Here is a 20,942-nt window from a genome sequence, read left to right on the forward strand (position 1 = left end):
AACTTTAAGATGCTAATCTTTACCATATGTTCATCCGGCCAGTACTGGCTCAATTGGTTTAAATTATACCTTGCTGACCACGCTGACTGCAGCCTTTGACTTTGAAATATCACTCTTGTACTTTCTGAAGTTGAGTTTTTGTAAAGTGACAAAGCTCCCTCCTTTGTTGTGTGTCTGTTACACAGATGTTGGGTGGTTACGCGGAGTTCATGTATCAGATCGGGATTGTCGATCGGAGTCAAAAGCGGTACATCCAGCAGCAAACAGACATAGCAATGCGTTACATCCAGAAGAAGAAATGGGTGGAAGCCTTTGATGTATGTACCAGGAGCTTGGTCGCGGCCTTCAAATTGGAAACATCTGAGTTGCACAGGGGTCGGGGAAGGCATTATGGGAGGTCAGAAGTTTTTTGCTTGATGGCTAGATCTGTTTAAAAATAATCATCGTCATGGCATTCTAATGAGCTCTCTACTGCTCCAAAACTTCCCCTAAATTTAAGGTAATCTGTGTTTACCAACAAGAACAACGCTGAATTATACTTCGGTGTACCAAGTGCCACCTTTCTGTCCTCATTCAAATTTGACACTGAATCAGTGAGCAGGTAACAAGTGAGAAGTTTAAGGAACACAATAGTCTTGTAATCTAGTGGTGTGAGTTTTTAAACAGAAAATATGCATTTTTAAAAAAACTTCCCAGTGTTTATGCTGAAGCTGCAATAATTTAGACCATAAGACACAAAGCAGAATTAGGCCAATTGGCCCATTGAGTCTGCTCTGTCATTTCATCATAGTTGATTTATTATCCCTTTCAGCTCCATTTTTTCCCTTCTCTCCATAATCTTTAATGCCTTTACTAATCAAGAACCTATTAACCTCTACTTTAAACATACTCGGTGACTTGGCCGTCACAGCCTTCTGTAGCAATGAATTCCCCAGATTCACCACGTTCTGTCTAAAGAAATTCCTCTTCATCTCTGTTGTAAAGACATGTCCTTGTAATTTGAGATTTCAGGTCCTAGACTCCCTTACTATTGGAAACAGCCTCTCCAAGTCCACTATATCAAGGTCTTTCAATATTTGATGTACCTAATAAAGTGGCCACTGAGTGTATGTTTGTGGTCTTCTGACGCTGTAACCCGTCCACTTCAAGGCTCAATCACAAACGAGAAAATCTGCAGACGCTGGAAATCCAAGCAACACACACAAAATGCTGGAGGAACTCAGCAGGCCAGGCTGCAACTATAGAAAAGAGTAACCAATTGAATTTTCAGGCCAAGACCCCTCATCAGGACTGGAGAAAAAAAGATGAGATCAGAGTAAGAAGGTGGGGGGGGGGGGGAGGAAGAAACCCAAAGTAGAAGATGATGGGTGAAACCAGGAGAGGGGTGGGGGGAAGTAAATTGCTAGGAAGTCAATTGTTGAAAGAGATAAAGGGCTGGAGAAAGGGGAGTCTGATAGGAGAGGACAGAAGGCCAAGGAAGAAAGAAAAGGGGGAGGAGCACCAGAGGGAGGTGATGGACAGGTAAGGAGATAAGGTGAGAGAGGGAAATGGAAATGGTGGGGGGGGGGGTGCCACTACCAGAGGTTCAAGAAATCGATGTTCATTCCATCAGGTTGGAGGCTACCCAGACGGAATATAAGGTGGTGCTCCTCCAACCTGAGAGTGGCCTCATTGCAGCAGTAGAGGAGGCTGTGGACTGACATGTTGGAATGGGAATGGGAAGTGTAATTAAAGTGGGTGGCCACTGGCTGATCCTGCTTCTTCTAGCAGACCAAGCATAGGCGCTCGGCGAAGCGCTCTCCCAATCTATGTCGGGTCTCACCAATGTATGGGAGCACGGGAGACAGTAGATGACCCCAACAGACTCACAGGTGAAGTGCCGCCTCATCTGGAAGGAGTGTTTGGGGCCCTGAATGGTAGTGAGAGAGGAGGTTTAGGGGCAGGTGTAGCACTTGTTCTGCTTGCAAGATTATCAGGAGGGATATCAGTGGGGAGGGATGAATGGACAAGGAAGTCGTGTAGGGAGCTGTAAGTCCTGTGGAAAGCAGAAAGTGGGGAGGAGGGGAGGATGTGCTTGGTGGTGGAATCTCATTGGAGATGGCGGAAGTTATGGAGAATTGTTTGCTGGATGTGGGTGAGGACAAGAGGAACTCTGTCCCTGGTGGGGCAGTGGGAGGATGGGATGAGGGAAGGTGTGTAAGAAAGGGAAGAGATGCAGTGAGGGCAGTGCTGATGGTGGAGGAAGGGAAGCCCCTTTCTTTGAAGAAGGAGGACATCTCCTTAGTTCTGGAATGAAAAGCCTCATTCTGAGAGCAGATGAGGCAGAGGATTTGGGGGAAGGGGATGGCATGTGTACAAGTAACGGGGGGGGGGGGATAAGAAAGAGTATAGTCCAGGTGGCTGTGAGAATCAATGGGTTTATAAAAGATATCAGTAGATAAGCTGTCACCAGAGACAGAGAGATTGAGAAAGGGGAGGGAGATGGACCAGGTAAATTTGAGGACAGGGTGGAAGTTGGAGGCGAAGTTGATGAAGTTGGCAAGCTCTGCATGGATGCAGGAAGCACACCAATGCAGTCATCGATGTGACGTAGGAAAAATTGGGGAGTGATACCAGTGTAGGCTTGGACCATAGATTCTTCCACGTAGCTGAGAAAAAGACAGACATAGCTGGGACCCAGGCAAGTACCCATGGCTACACCTTTTGTTTGAAGGAAGTGGGAGGAACCAAAGGAGAAATTACTGAGCGTGAGGACCAGTTCCGCCAGACGGAGGAGAGTGGCGGTGGAGGAGAACCTGCTGGGTTTGGTGTCCAGAAAGAAACTGAGAGTTTTGAGGACTTCCTGATGGGGGAATGGAGGTGCATAGGGACTGGACATCCTTCGTGCAAGTAAGGTGATCGGAGCCAGGGAACTCAAAATCATTGAAAAGATCAAGAGCATGTGAAGTGTCACGAATGTTGGTAGGAAGGGATTGAACCAGAGGGTACGCAGATATACATGAGTTCAGTGGTGCAGGAACAAGCAGAAACAATGGATCGACCTGGACAGGCAAGTTTATGAACCTTGGGTAGGGGGTGGAAATGTTAGGTGCAGGATGAGGGAATTATGATGGCAGTGGATGGGAGATCCCCAGAGTCAATAACTTCAAAGTTTGGCTTGTTTTGCATTTAGAGATGCTCTTCTGCATGCCACTGTTGCAACATGTGGTTACTTGCGTTGCTGTTGCCTTCCTGTCAGCTTGAAGCAGTCCAACCATTCTCCACGACCTCTCCCATTAACAAGGCATCTTCATGCACAGAAATGCTGCTCACTGAATGTTTTTGTTTTTTGCACCATTCTCTTTAAACTCTAGAAACTGTACTGTGAGAATACCCCAGGAAATCAGCAGTTTCTGAGATACACAAAACACTCCGCCTGGCACCAACATTCATTCCATGGAACAAAGTCACTTAGATCACATTCCCTCGCTATCCTGATGTTTGGTCTGAACAACAAATGAACTTCTTGACCATGTCTGCATGCTTTAATGTATCAAGCTGCTGCCACGTGATTGACCAATTAGATATTTGCATTAATGAGCAGGGGTACCTAATAAAGTGGCCACTGAGTGTACCTTACCAGATTTTGACAGGAATTAATTTATTTAAAGAGCCATACTGAGATTCTACAATTCATTCTAAGTGCGATGCTGCCATTCCAGGGGTTAGTGTACTTCAGGTAGAATAAGACCCCAAGGAAGTGTAATCTACTTCACAAATTTGAAAGTGCTAAGGTATCCTAAGTGGCATGAACACAAGAGGTTCTGTAGATGCTGGAATCCAGAGAAACGCACATAAAATGCTGGAGGAACTCAGCAGGCTAGGCAGCATCTACGGAGAGGAATTAAAAAGTCAACATGATGAAGGGTCTTGGCTGAAATGTTGACTCTTTATTCCTTCTTGACTGACCTGCTAAGTTCCTCCATTGTCTTGTGTGTGTTTATATATGCCCTGAAGCTTTTTTCAGCCATCATTGCAAGAGTTTCTGAGAAAAATCAATGAATAACCTTAGCAATTGAGAACCCTGGCTACCTGTTTCGCAGTTTGGCAATATCCTGATTTCAAGGCTCCGTGTATTTAATCTTCTTCAGTTCTACTTTAGACATACAATATTAATAATTATTTTATTTTATTTAAAATTTTTTTTTATGCATTTCTACAAAAAACTACAGAGAGAAAATCCAACAACAAAACAATAATAATTTAAAAAATTGATAACATCTGTGTCTTCATATTCCATGTTTTCTTCATTTATTTCTTTAGGTTTTTGATGCCATGTTGAATGGTGACCTGACTGAATATCCATCCTTTTTTGAGAATGTCACCGGATGTTCCAACTACTTCAACTTCCTCCAGTGTACGGTGAGTGACTGGAATCTGAAAGCATTCCCACAGTTTTATGAGTCATGGAGTATTGAGTTCAGAGAATTCAAGGAGAACAACATTTGAAGGATTTGCTCTACAAGCTGCTGGCATGGATTCAGTGGGCTGAATTGTAATCACCTGCATTGTAATGATTCTGTGATTCTATAATCTATGCACAGCCACCGAATTAGAGCAATTACTCAAGTGTGAGCTTTTCTGATGCATTTTCAACTCCAACTCACATTTCAATATACTTTTCTTGATCTGGTAGCGTAGTGTTTAGCAACCTGGGTTCAATTCCTGCTGCTTTCTATAAGGAGTTTGTACATTCTCCCCGTGACCACATGAGTTTCCTCTGGGTGCTCCGGTTTCCTCCCACAGTCCAAAGACATACCGATTGGCAGGATAATATGTCATTATAAATTGTTCCATGATTAGGCTAGGAATAAATTGGGGGATTGCTGGGTGGCGTGGCTCAAAGGGTATGTTCCATGCTGTCGCTCATAAATAAATACATCCAGCTGCCATTTCAGCCAAGTGTTAACATCACTTTTTGTTAACTGATACTTTTTTAAAAAAAAAAGCAACCTGGTTTTAATTCCTCCTTCTAATCATTTTTTTAAAAAATTCTATTAATATTTTGACACAATTGGATATCTATCTCTCTTTAACCTGCCAATATTATAACTTTCCGGTCACATTTTTAGCTAAACTATCGAGTTTAAAGCACAAATTGATTACCTTTCACATGAACAGATATTGGTAACAATTGTTTGCTGGTATCTAATTCTATCTGTAACGTTCGATGGGGGTCCATCATTAAGGACCCCCAACTCCCAGGACATACCCTCATCTCATTGCTACCATCAGGAAGGAGGTACAGGAGCCTGGTGGCACACACTCTATGTTTTACAAACAGCTTCTTCCCCTCTGCCATCCGATTTCTGAATGGATACTGAACCCACGAACACTACCTCACTATATTTTATTTCTGTTTTTGCACTACTTAGTAAATGTAAATATTCAATACATTTACTGTAATTAAGTTTTTTCATATTTATCATGTACAATATTGCATTTTACTGCTGCTACTAAGTTAACAAATGTCACGACATATGCCGGTGATAATAAACCTGATTCTGATTCTCCTGAGTGAGATTGAAGTTAATGCACCAGGGGCAAAGAAAGGATTGCCTCCATTTCTATTCCCCCCGCCCCCCCAGAGTAATATAGGATGGAGACGGGCCCTGCAGCCCGGCTTGTCCATGCTGACCATGGTGCCCAATAAGCTCATCCCATTTGCCTCTAACCCCCTCCTATCCATGCGCCTATCCAAATATCTTTTAAATGCTGTTATTATTCCCAGGCTGAAAAAGTAGGCAGGCAAATTCATCTTGTGGACGAATAGCCAGCTCTGCAACTATAAAATCGTGGGGAAAAAATATCCTTGAAGCCTATTTCTCTGGATCTCATTTGCTCAAGAACATTAATGCCCATTCCAGACTGAGCTGATGATAGTTGTTGAAATATCTCAAGGTTCTTCCTTCCAGTTCTTTTTTCTTCTCATGTTAACAAGTTTAGTTTTCATCTCTTGAAGACCACAAACTGTGATGGGTTTGGGGAACAATAGTTAGAAATCAGAGTGGACGTTGATACACACAACATATTACACTGAGCAAGCTACTGTTAACTTTAACAATTCTTCTGCAATATTGTTACTCTGAGGGGAAAAAGTATGGATGAGCTACCAGAAAAATTGGGTGGCAGGGTGGAGATGTGCCTTACCAAAGGGGATGTAAGGTGTTCCTTCCTTCCTTCCTTCCACTAGCATGCAGGTCATCCGTGGGTGAGGTGTAGCACCCGTTTAGACCCCCTCCCCCTGATCAGGGTGACTTGAAGCCATGGGGGCAGGTGGTGGATGGTTACATGAGCGGGTGGTGCATATCATGTCCTGGTTATGCAATATTGATGCCAGGCAGACAATCTTTGAAGAATATTGATAATGGCTAGCATCACTTGTCATAAAGATATTGCCCAGAAGAAAGCGATGGCAAGCTACTTCTGTACAATCATGGTTATGGAAGGACCATTATTGCCCACATCAACCAACACAGCACATAAATAATGATGATGACCAGATGAAATGGTACAACAGCATCTTTTAACAAGCATATGGAGGGACAGGGCTTAGAGGGATGAGGGTCAAACACAGAAAACTGGGACTAGCTGGGTGGGTACTGTTTTCAACGTGGACTTGTTGGGCCGAAGATGAGGGGGACGGTGAGTGGTTGGAGCAGGGGGAAATGAAGTAGAAAGCTGCGACGTGACAGATGGGAGACATAGAGGGCTGGAGAAGGAGGAGGGGCACCAGAGGAGGGAGCTGGGCAGGTGAAAAGGGAGCTAGAGTGGACAATGTGGGAGAAAAAAAGGGGAAGGGGAAGAAATAACTGGAAGTTTGAGAAATCAATGTTCATGCCATCCACTTGGTGGCTACCCAGATGGAAATGTGTGACACTGGTATCATGAGACTAATTGGTACATCTATTCTAAAACAATTACATGCTGTTCACAAGGGAGTTCTGCTTCACTTCTTGCTGCCTCAATAAAGCAGCCAGCATAATCAAAGACCTCGCCCTCCCTAGACATTCTCTCTTCTCCTCTCTCCCATCAGGGTGAAAATCAAACGTTTGAAAGCACCTATTACCTGGCTCAAGAACAGGTTCTGTCTCAGTGTTATCAGATTCTTGAATGGTTCCATACTATCAGAAAGGCTCTTAACCTCAGAATCTACCTCATTCTGATCTTGCACTGTGTTGTTTACTGGCTCTGAACTTTCTGTGTAGCTGTTACACTTCGATCTTCATTTTTATTATTTTACTTCATTGCACTGTGTAATGATTTGATCTGTATGAACAATATGCAAGACAAGCTTTTCACAGTATCTTGGTACAGTGACAATAATAAACCAATTCTAATTCTGAGGCCAGATAAATGACATACTGTCTGACGTAAAGTACTGTTGACAGGTGGAGTAATTGCACTTAGTGTTATTATAAGAAATTGTGTTTGGAAGATATTGCAAAAATGATCACTGGTTGTTAAAGTCAAAATACTTTTACCTTGTGTACTTTCTGTGATTACTAATCGATCTCTCTCAAGAGATGCAACACTCAAGTCAAATGGAGTTGCAGACTGGTGAATAAAGAGATGAGGATAGGGTCAGAATCAAGGACGAGGATCAATTTTATTTGCAGTTTACATGCATTAGGGATTGGATGGCACTGTTGCATAGTGGTTAGCACAATGCTTTACGGTGCCAGTGATCGGATTCAATTCCCGCCGCTGTCTATAAGGAACTTATATGTTTTCCCGCCATGGGTTTCCTCTGGAGCTCCAGTTTTCACCCACAGACCAAAAGCGTACCGATTGTAAATTGTCCTGTGATTAGGCTAGGGTTAAATCGGGGGGTTGCTAGGCAGCCTGGCTGGAAGGGCGGAAGTGCCTATTCTGCGCCGTATCACATTAAATAAAAAATAATAAATTTGCTGTAGTGCATTGGCGTGACATGCAACAAAAACAACTTTCAACAGTTACAAGACTTGTATAAACAATAAGCTTTGAGTTTAAAGCAGGGCTATGGAATGAAATATGCATAAGTACATAAATACCAGCATGTATTTACAATATAAACAGCATTATAAAAATTATAAACACAAGGAAATCTGCAGATGCTGGAAATCCAAAGCAATGCACACAAAATGCTGGAAAGACTCAGCAGCTCAGGCAGCACCTATGGAGAGGAATAAAGAGTCGACATTTTGGGCTAAGACCCTCCTTGAGTTCCGATGAAGGGTCTTGGCCCAAAACAACGACTCTTTATTAATTTGCATAGATGCTGCCTGACCTGCTGAGTTCCTCCAACATCTTGTGTGTGTTGCTAACAATTAGAAAATGTGGTTTAAAGTGTTTACAGTGCAGTGACAGGGGTAATAGATAGATGAAGGTGGGTGGAGGTTCATTAGAATGGTTGATTGGATTATCTGCCTGGGAAAAAGAAACTTTCAAGATGGTGTGAAGTTTTTGTTTTAATAGCCCTCTAATTGAGGCTAAGGAAACTGGAAGAAACCAGTGAAAACAGAGAACTAGGAAGATTTGGGACAGTGGTGGGGGTGAATATAGGAAGGTTGAGCAGTGCCAGAAGCTCAGAGGTGGGACAACAGGATGGTTGGGGACGCTTTGCTGCTGAGGTAATTTTCTTACTATTCACAACAGATGTTTTTGTATCTCCTACTAAGTGGCAGGAGCTTGAACAGATAGTGTCCGGGATGGGATGGATCTTTAATGATGCCACAAGTGCACTGCAGGCATCAAGAGTTGTAGATTGTCTCCAGGTCCAGTAGTTCAGTCCCAATGATGGCTAAACCATCTAAGTGCTTTGTGATTTGACTTGCTGCAGCTAGAGTACCACACTGTCATTCCATATGCCAGTATGGTCTCTATCACACATCGATAAAAGTTGGCTTGCAATTTTTGGCCAACCTATTGTAAATAATGTTCAAAAATCATTCTTTCATCAAGATATCCATTACCCCTGTCATTGCACTGTAAACACTAAACCATTTTTTATAATGGTGTTTACAATGTAAATGTATACTGGTATTTATGTATTTATGCACATTTTATTCCATGTTTGTGCTTTAACATTTGACTTTATTTTTTTATATAATTCTTTATAATTGTTGAATGTTGTTTATTGTTGCATGTCACGCCCTGACTAACACACAACAGATTCCTGATATTTATTTATGTGTATCGTGAATAAAGTTGATCTGTGATTCATGATTTACTTCTAACAGGAGCCAATGGATCAAGATTACTTTACCGTTTTCCTATCACAGCCAGAAGTGAGGAAATCCATTCATGTGGGGAATCTGACCTTCCACGATGGTTCAGAGGTGGAACAGCATCTGATGGAAGATATTATGCAATCTGTAAAGCCATGGGTGACCGTATTAATGAATAATTACAGGGTAAGAAGATCTTTTTTGTAGGTAAGACGTCAATTTAACAAATATTCGGTTCAAGTTTGAAGTATATTTTAAAATCAAAGTACATATAGGTTACCATACATAACCATGAGATTCATTTTCTTGCGCGCATACTCAATAAATCTATAGGATAATAACCATAACAGAATTGATGAAAGATTGCCCCAACTTGGGCGTTCAACCAATGTGCAGGAGACAACAAAATGTACAAATACAAAATGAAAGTAGTAGTAATAAGTAAATAGATAACTAGATAAGTAAATAAGCAAGCAATAAATATCGAGAATATGAGATAAAGAGTCCTTGAAAGTGAGTCCATTGGTTGTGGGAACATTTTAGTGGTGGGCAAGTGAAGTTGAGAGAAGTTATTCCCTTTGGTTCAAGAGCCTGATGGTTGAAGAGTAGAACTGTTCCTGAACCTGCTGTTGTAGATCCTGCATCTCCTGTACCTTCTTCCTGTTGACAGCAGCAAGAAGAGAGCACGTCCTTGGGTGTTGGGGGTCTCTGATGATGGATGCTACTTTCCTGTGACAGTGTTTCATGTAGATGCTCTCAATGGTGAGGATAGTTTTACCCATGATGGTCTAATCAATTTCATTGATATGAATTTTGATATGGAGATTTAGAGTAACGCAGCAGGGAGCAGGTCCTCCAGCCTAACTGGTCCATGCCACCCACGGCTTCCTCCCAGCTAATCCCCATTGCCCACATTTCAGCCTAATACCCTCCAAGTCCCTTCTCTCCATGTACCAACGCAAATGCCTCTCAAATGCTGGAATTGTGCCTGCTTCAATCACTTCCTCGGGCAGCTCATTCCAGGTTCTCTTGACCCTCTACGCCAAGATGTTTCAAAGTTCTCTTTGAAATCTCTCCCCTCTTGTAACGGTCCCCTCTGGATATTATGGAGATCGAAATGGATGGGCTACAGCAGCAGAAGATTACGAGTCAACAGTGGGTACCTTATGAAGTGGCCACAGAGTGTAATTCCAACTCTGTTCTCTTGTCAAAGTTCAATGTGCTGTGTATTCAGAGATGTTCTTCTGCACACCACTATTGTAACGCATGGTTATTTGGGCTATTGTCGCCTTCCTGTCAGTTTGAACCAGTCTGGCCATTCTCTACTGATGTCTCTCATTAACAAGGCATTTTTGCCCACAGACCTGCTGCTCACTGGATTTTTTTTCCTATTTTTTTCAGCATTCTCCATAAACTCTGGAGACTGGTGTGCATGAAAATCCCAGGAGATCAGCATTTTCTGAGATACTAAGATTCTGAGAGTCTGTTAGATCACATTTCTTCCCCATTCTGATGTTTGGTCTGAACAACAACTGGACCTTTTGACCATGTCTGCATGTTTTCATATATTGAACTGCTGTCACATGATTGACTGATTGGATATTTGCATTAATGAGCAGGTGTACAGGAGTTACCTAATAAAGTGGTCTGTGAGTGTGTATGAGGGTCAGGTGGAGTTGTAGTTACAGGCGGTATGATGTAAAGAGGATGATTATGATCAGAGATATCATCGTCTTCAATGGTGTCAGCTCCACTGCTGACAACTCCAGTGATTCCAAGCACCATTTATTCAAAGTTCCAAGTATATTTGTAATCAAAGTACATACAACCCTGAGATTCATTTTCTTGCAGGCTTTCGCAGAAACTACAAAGAAACACGAAAACAAACTAACTAATAAATAAATAAGTAGTAAATACCAAATAATGAGATGAGGAGTTTCTGAAAGTAAGTCTACAGGATGTGGGAGCAGTTCAGCATTGGGGTGAGATGTTGAGTGGAGTTATCTCCTCTGATTCAAGAGCCTGATGGTTGAGGGGTAGTAGCTGTTCCTGAACCCGGTGGTGTGAGTTCTGAGGCTCCTGTATCCTCTTCCTGATGGCAGCAGTGAGAACAGAGCATGAAATGGGTGGTGGGGTTGGGGGGTGGGGGTCCCTGATGATGGATGCTGCTTTCCTGCAACAACGCTTCATGTAGATGTTCTCAATGGTGGGGAGAGAGAGTGGGGAACTCGGGTACTTCATTTTTACTTTAGGCAAAACGTGCACGTATGACGTGGTGGCATGATGATGTCTGCCATTCACGTAGTTTTACATATAATCCATAATGATTTATGTAAACGACAAAGAATGCTTTATTAAACAATATACAATGTTACTGAAATATTAACTACAGAACATTATCCCCTCTGGTTCAAGGGCCTGTTGGTTGGAGGGAAACTACTGTTCCTGAAGCTGAGAACAGAATCTTAAAAACGCACTTGTCCTACAAAAGAAGGAAATGAATAATGGATCTGTGGAATTGTTGAAAACAGTTAACATTTGCAGATTTATTGATTATTCATGCGCGGTTGATAATGTGTAGGAGGTGTGGATTGAGGCTACGAGTGGTAATAAATTGGAGTCTTAGAAAATTACCTCTGCGCCAAAGTGTCCCCAACATTTCGGCGATCCCAGATCTTGGACGGAAACTTTGATTGTTGATTCCCCTCCATAATTTCTGCCTAGGAAAAGGTTGAATGGGTTAGGATTTTATTCCCAGGAGTGTTGTAGAATGAGGGGAGTTTTGATGGAGTTATACAAAATTATGAGGGGTATAGATAGGGTAAATGTAATCAGGCTTTTTCCACTGAGGTTGGGTGAGACTACAACTCGAGGTCATGGCTGAATGGTGAAAGGTGAAATGTTTAAGGGGAATGTCTTCACTCAGAAGGCATTGAGAGTGTGGAATGAGCTGCCACTGTGGAAGTGGTGGATGTGGGTTTGGTTTAAACATTTAAGAGAAATTTGGACACTGTAGGTACATGGATGGGAGGAGTATGGAGTGCTATGGTCTGTGTGCAGATCGATGGGACTAGGCAGATTAATAAGTCTGCGTGGGTTAGATGGACCAAAGGCCTGTTTCTGTGCTATAGTGTTCTGTAACTAACCTGCTGAGTTACTCCAGCATTTTGTGTGTGTGTTGCACTGTGATTTATTTTGCATCTCTTTGCAATGTTCTGCTTTGCCTTTTGGGTTATTTTATAGGGTATCTATTATCACCCTGCTTTTTCTTAACTTGGTTACTCCATTTCCACATTGTTTTTTTAAAATAAACACCTTTTCATTTTCATTTTCATTTTTTTCATTTCATTTTCCACTTACTACTCCCTAGAGCTGTTTTCTTAGTCCAAAAATCTCTGTTTCAGACGCATGGACATTTGTCTTATTCTGCTCCTGATGATTGCCAAATCATTCTAAATCTAAACATACAATGATTATTGCAGTCAAATCTTCACTTTTGGATAGAATGCAGATTGACTGCTCAGACCCCTGAGACTTACCAAGACAGTTGAACACTAAATGCTTTTAGGTAATATAAATCAGGCAAGCAAATATATTGCACATGTTCAAAAAATGAAGGCCCTTTCCTGTTGCAAATGGTAGTTTTGGCCATTTTAAAGCTTTTGTGTTGAGACGTTCCTTCTGTGTCTTCACTTGTACTTGATTGGGAATAAAAATGATTTCAGACCCACACAAATCTTGAAACTTTTTTCAATATGATGTTCGATAGAAAATTGTCAGATGCAGGGATCAATTCTTGGATTGCTGTCTAGACTAATTAAGTCTCTCAGGCCTTCTATATGTTTAGCACTTTAATCTCTGTCTCTCATTCAGGGAACCTCAGTGCAACATTCACTCAACAGCTGTAAGGTCTCCATACAGAACACTTAGCAATTGTTCTTTCTTTCAGATTATTTTTCCTAAAGCACAAGCAAATCCCATTGCAGCCAATTTATTGGCTGAGTTTCAATGCTTAATGTTTAAATATTTGGTGTGGAATGATCTAACTAACTTGCATGGTGAAACATCGTCATCGAGATTCTGGAAACCTAGTCTTGATAACTTCTGCAAAGAGTGGTTACACTTAAACTTGTGAACTTGCTTGTCCTAAACATCTGGTTCCTTCAGAATGTAATCTGGTTATGGTTCTGCAAACTTTGTTTATATTTCCTTTACTGATTATTTTTTCTCTCTCTCTTCACCAGGTGTTGATATACAGTGGCCAGCTTGACATAATTGTGGCAGCTCCATTAACCGAGCATTTCCTGCTCACTGTGCCTTGGTCCAAAGCTGAGGAGTACAAAAAGGCAGACAGACACTTCTGGTTTGTTAATCCCAGTGACAAAGAAGTGGCTGGCTATGTTCGAAAAGTTGGGGAATTTTATCAGGTAAGATTGCAATTCCTAGGGTTAATCACCAGCATTGAACTACTGCGTCTCAATGTTCTTACAGAATCTGAGATTTTATTTAAATCTTACATCCATCCCACAACATGAGGGAGTAAAGATCTTTGCATTATGACTCTTGCAATGTACAGATGTGATTGTAAAAGTCTAATGGCTTGTAGAAAGAAGCTTATTGGTCCAGGCTTTAATGCTGCGGTAGCATTTGCCTGACAGAAGCAGCTGAAACGGTTTATGGTTGGGGTGACTGGTGTCCCGATGATCTTCCAGGCCTTCTTTCTGCACTTGTTGCTATAAGTGTCCTCAGTGGAGGGAAGATCACATCCACAGATACGCTGGGCTGTCCATACCACTCTCTGCAGTGCCCAGTGATCAAGGTTGGTGCAGTTCCCGACCCAGGCGGTGATACAGCCAGTCAGGATGCTCTCAATGGTGCCCCTATAGAAGGTCTTGAGGATTTGGGGGCCCACGCTGAACTTCTCCAGTCGCCTGAGGTAGAAGAAACACTGTTGTGTGTTTTTTTTTGCCACAAAGCCGGTGTGTACAGTCCAGGTGAGATCATTGGTGATGTGTATACCGGGGAACTTGAAACTACTCACCCTCTCAGCTGCAGACCCATTGATGATGATCAGGCCGAGCCTGTCTCCGTTCCTCCTGTAATCCACAATCAGCTCTTTTGTTTTTCGGACATTGAGAGAGAGGTTGTTATCCTGGCACCACTGTCTCAGGGTGTCCACCTCTCCTCTGTAGGCTGTCTCATTACTGCTAGAAATAAAGTCGATCAAAGTCATGTCATCTGCAAATTTGATCAGCAGATTGGAGCTGTGTGTGGCAGTACAGTCATGGGTGTAAAGGGAGTAGAGAAGGGGACTTAGAACACAACTCTGGGGTCACCTATGTTGAGGGTCAGAGGGGCAGTGATGAGGGAGCCCATCCTTACCACCTGTAGGTGATCTGATAGGAAGTCTAGGATCCATCTGCATAAGGTGGGGAGCAGGCTGAGGTCTCTGAGCTTCCTGTCAAATCTGGAGGGAATTTTGGTGTTGAATGCTGAAATGTAGTCCAGGAACAACACTCTAACGTAAGCATCTCTCCTCTCCAGGTGAGTGAGGACTGTGTGTAGTGCTGTAGCTATGGTGTGTTTGGTAGACCAGTTCCATGAGCAGGATTAAGGAAAGCCCCAAGGCTTTCTACAAGTATGTGAAGAGCAAGAGGATGAGCCGTGTGAGAAAGGCACCAGTTAGGTGCGATAGTGGAAACGTGTGGATGGAGTCGGAGGAGGCAGCAGAGGTACTTAATGAATACTTTGCTTTGGTATTCAATAGCGAAAAGGACCTTGACAATTCTGGGGACGACTTACAGTGGACTGAAATGTTTGAGCATATAAACATTAAGAAAGAGGATGTGCTAGAGCTTTTGAAAAGCATTAAGTTAGATAAGTTGCTGGGTCCAGACAAGATGTACCCCTGGTTGCTGTGGAAGCGAGGGAGGAGATTGCTGAGCCTCTGATGGTGATTTTTGCATTAACAATGGGGACAGGGGAAGTACCAGAGGATTGGAGAGTTGCAGATGTTGTTCCCTTGTTCAAGAAAGGGAGTAGAGTAGGGAGTAGAAATTACAGACCAGTGAGTCTCACTTTAGTGGTGGGCAAGTTGTTGGAGAAGATCCTGAGAGGCAGAATTTATGAGCATTTGGAGAAACATAATCTGATTGTGGATAGTCAACATAGCTTTGTCAAGGGCAAGTCATGCCTTACGAACCTGATTGAGTTCTTTGAGGCTGTAACAAAACACATGATGAAGTGGATGTATTGTGTATGGACTTCATTAAGACATTTGTTAAGTCCCCCATGCAAGGCTCATTCAGAAAGTAAGGAGGTATGGGAGCCAAGGAGACCTTGTTTTTTGGATCCAGAATTAGCTTGTTCACAGAATGCAAAAGGTGGTTGTAGATGGTTCGTATTTGGCATGGAAGTTGGTGACCAGTGATGTTCTCGGAAATCTGTTCTGGGACCCCTCCTCTTTGTGATTTATTTATTTATTTGTTTTTTACACATTACCTGGATGAGGAAGTAGAAGGGTGGGTTAGTAAGTTTGCTGACGACACAAAAGTTCGGGATATTGTGGATAGTCTGGAGGGTTGTCAGAGATTACAGTGGGACGTTGACAGGATGCAGCACTGGGCTGAAAAGTGGCAGATGGAGTTCAAACCAGATAAATATGAAGTGGTTTATTTGGAAGGTCAAATTTGAAGACCGACTACAATATTAATGGTAAAACTCTTGGCAGTGTGGAGTTTCAGAGAGATCTTGTGGTCCATGTCCATAGGACACTCAAAGCTGCTGCGTGGGTTGACAGTGTTGTTAAGAAGGCTTATGGTGTGTTGGCCTTCTTCAACCATGGGATTGAGTTCAAGAGCCATGAGGTAATGTTACAGCTATATAAGACCTTAGTTAGACCCCATTTGGAGTACTGTGTTTAGTTCTGGTCACCTCACTACAGGAAGGATGTGGATACTATAGAGAGAGTGCAGAGGAGATTTACAAGGATGTTGCCTGGATTGAAGGGCGTACTTTATGAGAATAGGTTGAGTGAACTTGGCCTTTTCTCCTCAGAGCGACAGAGGACGAGAGGTGACCTGATAGGTTGGAGGTGTTGTGGATAGTGTGGAGGGCTATAAGAGGTTACAGTGGGACATTGATAGGATGCAAAAATGGGCTGAGAAGTGGCAGATAGAGTTCAACCCAGATTAGTGTGAGGTGGTTCATTTTGGTAGGTCAAATATGATGACAGAATATAGTATTAATGGTAAGACTCTTGGCAATGTGGTGGACCAGAGGGATCTTGGAGTCTGAGTCCATAGGACACTCAAAGCTGCTGCACAGGTTGACTGTGTGGTTAAGAAAGCATACAGTGCATTGGCCTTATCAATCGTGGGATTGAGTTTAGGAGCCAAGAGGTAATGTTGCAGCTATATAGGACCCTGGTCAGACCCCACTTGGAGTACTGTGCTCAGTTCTGGTGGCCTCACTATAGGAAGGTTGTGGATACTATAGAGAGAGTGCAGAGGAGATTTACAAGGATGTTGCCTGGATTGGGGCGCATGCCCTATGAGAATAGGTTGAGTGAACTCTGCCTTTTCTCCTTGGCGTGATGGAGGATGAGAGGTGACCTGATAGAGTTGTATAAGTTGATGAGAGGCATTGATCATGTGGATAGCCAGAGGCTTTTTCCCAGGGTTGAAATGGCTAACACGAAGGGGCATAGTTTTAAGGTGCTTGGAGGTAGGTACAAGGGGGATGTCAGGGGTAAGTTTTTCACACAGAGTGGTGGGTGTGTGGAATGCACTGCCAGTGACAGTGGTAGAGGCGAATACAATAGGGTCTTTTAAGAGACTCTTAGATAAGTACATGGAGCTTAGAAAAACAGAGGGCTAAGCAGTGGGGAAATTCTAGGCAGTTTCTGGAGTAGGTTACATGGTCGGCACAACATTGTGGGCTGAAGGGCCTGTAATATGCTGTAGATTTCAATGTTCTATGTTCTATACCCCTCAATATTTTGCATATCTCTATAAGATCTCCCCTCGCTTTCCTGCGTACCAGGGAATAAAATTCCAACCTATTCAACCTTTCTCTATAACTCAAGTCCCAGCAGGATCTTTGTGAATTTTCTCTACACTGCCACAGTAGCGTCACGGTTAATACAAACCTATTACAGCTCCGACCATTTGGAGTTTGGAGTTCATTCTGATGTTATCTGTCTAAATGTCCTCCCTGTGGAATGTGTGGGTTTCCTCTGCATAATCTGGTTTCTTCCCACAGTCCATAGGTTAATTGGTCATTGTAAATTGTCCCATGATTAGGTTAGGGTTGTTAGGAGTGGCTTGAAAGGCCAGAAGGGCCTACTCTGTCCTGTATCGGTAAAGAAAATTAAGTAGAATAAAATAAACATTATTGATACCTTTCTTGTAGATAGGTGACCAGGACTGCACAAAATACTCCAAATTCGGTCTCACTAATGTTTTGTACACTTCAACGTAACATCCCAACTTCTATACTCAATGCACTGATTTATGAGGGCCAGTGTGCCAAAGGCTGTAAAGTCATTTGGCATGAATCTAAACCAGAGGTTCCCAATTTGGGGTCCACGGACCCCTTGGTAAATTGTGGGGCCCATGGCTTAAAAAGGTTGGGAGCCCCTGGTCTAAACCAAGGCCTAGGGTAGTTTAACATGAGTCTAAATCAAGGCCTAGAGTGGTGTGAAATGAGTCTAATCCAAGGCCTAGAGCAGTTTGGCAGGAGTCTAAACAAAAGCCTAGGGTAATTTAACATGAGTCTAAACCAAGGCCTAGAGCAGTTTGACATGAATCTCAACCAAGGCCTAGAGCAGTTTGACATGAGTCTAATCTGAGGCATAGATTGTGTTGCCAGTTGAATACAAGTCACCAGGTTCATCAAAACTAGATTAACTATTCATTCTTTTTACACCTGTTTGTGCAATCTTGTAACACCCAAATGGGCTGTGGGTGTCCTGTGGCAGTGAAAACAGACTCATAAACAATAAGGAAGATGAAAAAGGATCTGGTACTTTCCCAGTGTATATGATGAAAAAACTCTTCTCTGGTTTCCAGCTGGGTGCAGGTATCAAGTATAACTGACGTTTCGTTGACAAGCTCTGCCATCTTCTTTAGGGATGATCCCAGGGTATGTCTGGTCCAGTGGTATTTACACCCCGTAGACCCGCAAATGCGGAGCCGTGTATATTGGCCAGACGGGACGCGTGGTGGAAACCCACATCAAGCAGCACAGGAGGTGTATCCATTTGGGTTACCCGGAGAAATCGGCGGTCGCATTCACAATGGCCGTAGGATTGACTTCGACAGTGCAAAATCACTGTGCCGCACCAATGGCTTTTGGGAACACCTGTTAAAGGAAGCTATTGAAATAAAACTAGAGGAAAAGAATTTTAACAAAGACAAAGATCTCACTCAGAGTAAGAACTTCCATATTCATAATATGGAAGATGTAAAACAGAGAATCCCAAAATGCTCAAAGTTAGGGGGCAGCTCTGGATAGTCAAAAAGAGTTGATATTTATTAGAAAAATAACATTTGGCATGGGCTAGATGGGATGAAGGGCCTGTTTCTGTGACATACAAAACTTAATTGATATAATTGTTGAAAAAAGTGCAAAAATGGGTCTATCTATCAATTGCAAAAAGACAGAGTGTGTGGTGATATGCAAAAAGAAGGAGAATCCTATCTGCAGGCTGAGAATAAATGGGGAAGACATAAAACAAGTACAGAAATTTTGCTACTTAGGAACCTGGGTGAGATCAGATGGCAGGTGCGACATGGACATCAAAAGAAGAATAGGGATGGCAAAAGACACCTTTACGAGAATGAAGAGTATACTGACCAATACTAAACTAGGCATGACAACCCGCCTCAGAGTACTGAAATGTTACGTTTATCCAGTTATGTTATATGGCTCAAAATGTTGGACAATATCTAGTAACATGAGGAAACATATTGAAACAGCAGAGATGTGGTTTTTGAGGAGGATGCAAAGAATATCATGGACGAAAGGAATATCTAATGAGGATGTCATGGACAGAGCAAGCACAAAAAGAGAAATAATGTATGAGATCATGAAAAGGCAATATAACTTCATTGGGCACGTGATTAGGAAAGAGGAGTTAGAATGCCTGGTAATTATGGGAAAGATTGAAGGGAAGAAAGCAAGATGAAGACAAAGACAAATGATGATGGAGACAGCAGCCAGAGAACTGGAAATGAATACCAATGAATTGATCCATTTGTCCCGAAACAGGAGTGTGTGGGCCATGGCAGTCAAAGCTCAAACTGGGCATGGCACCTGATGATGATATTTATCTGGAGTGCCTAAGACTTTTGCATAGTACTGTATTTGTCAACATGGAGCGCAGAGTGAGTTTGTAAATCTGGTGGGAGCGAAGGATGTCGAGAGTAGTGAGGGTGGAGCTCCAAGGGACAGCTGGCAGAGAAGGGGTACTGGTGACGGGGGTATGTGGCGTGAATGCAGGCACACCCAGCCCTGAGACACCAGGCAAGGTTATTTGATTCCAAACAATTAGTTTATTGATCATTACAGAATGTCTCTCTGGTGCTTCATGCTCCCTCCCCTCTCCCTTCCCCTTTTCCCAACCGTGATTACCCTCTGTCTGTCCCCTTCCCACTCTCAGTCCACAACAGAGACCCATATCAGAATCAGGTTTATCATCACTCACATATGTTATGAAATTTGTTTTTTTTTGTGACAGCAGTAGAGTGCAATACATAAAATTACTACAGTACTGTGCAAAAGTCTAAGGTACTGTAGATATATATCTTAGATTTTTGCACAATACTATATTTTGTAACATCCCAAATTGTACATATCATTTTCTTATAGTCTGTAGTTTCAATTTTCTGAACAAATTAAGGGTTAAATCTGTTTGAATTTTTGCCTGAGCAGATTTTATCCACTGTGCAAACTTTGTTTAAGCTGCTTTTGATGACGAGTCCCCTAAAGGTTCTAATTTGGCCATTTTTAAGAGGATGCATTTCAGCAAAATTAAAACAGTTAAAAGTCAAAACAACGCAATCCCCAGAAATTCTGTCTCACTATAGTTGTGCAAATTCAGAAGCCTACAGATCCCTCAAATGCATCCAGATGGTAACAGTCAAAACACAGGAAGGGGGAAGCTTGATTTTTTTTTTGTTTGGAAGCCACATGAAGAATGGTTCTATTATGTTTTCTCTTTGATATCAAATTTGCACTTTTGCAGAGTTTGGTATTGAGTGCTGTGAGAAAGGGACCACAGCTTAGAAGCTGAATTGTTCAAAACATGTAAAGAGCTTATCTCCTGTGTGTGAACGTAATATGCTGCGATGGTATTTGTAGGAGAGCATTACAATTAAAACACATTTTATAAGGGTCAAATTTTAAAATCTGAATTGGGTTTATTATCACTGATATATGTTGAAAAATTTGTTGTTTTGCTGCAGCAGTACAGTGTAATACATTTCTTATAACTTTAGTATATTTATGTATCTGTGTGTAAAGGTAGAGATCTTCCATCATGAAATTCACAGAGCTACTGCATTTCTCTGTGCTCAATACTGTCAGTATACCTTTCTCTTAGTGGTGTGTTGCAAGTTTTATCTTATTAGAGATACAGCGTGGTGACAGGCCTTTCTAGTCCCACAAGAACATGCCATCCAATTACACTTG

The 20,942-nt window shown here is 42.3% G+C and overlaps 1 protein-coding gene across 3 annotated transcripts in view; it reads left to right on the top strand.

Moving 5' to 3' along the window:
• Nucleotides 1-20,942, top strand: part of cpvl (carboxypeptidase vitellogenic like) — a 74,133-nt gene that overhangs the window by 35,187 nt on the left and 18,004 nt on the right. For all 3 annotated transcript variants that reach the window (XM_063069531.1, XM_063069529.1, XM_063069530.1), the window contains 4 exons: nt 186-317; nt 4,303-4,401; nt 9,261-9,434; nt 13,493-13,675. In XM_063069531.1, coding sequence (XP_062925601.1) covers nt 186-317; nt 4,303-4,401; nt 9,261-9,434; nt 13,493-13,675 — 588 coding nt within the window. The remainder of the gene's footprint in view (nt 1-185; nt 318-4,302; nt 4,402-9,260; nt 9,435-13,492; nt 13,676-20,942) is intronic.

The sequence above is a fragment of the Mobula hypostoma genome, chromosome 17 (assembly GCF_963921235.1).
Source record: "Mobula hypostoma chromosome 17, sMobHyp1.1, whole genome shotgun sequence".
Lineage (NCBI taxonomy): Eukaryota > Metazoa > Chordata > Chondrichthyes > Myliobatiformes > Myliobatidae > Mobula > Mobula hypostoma.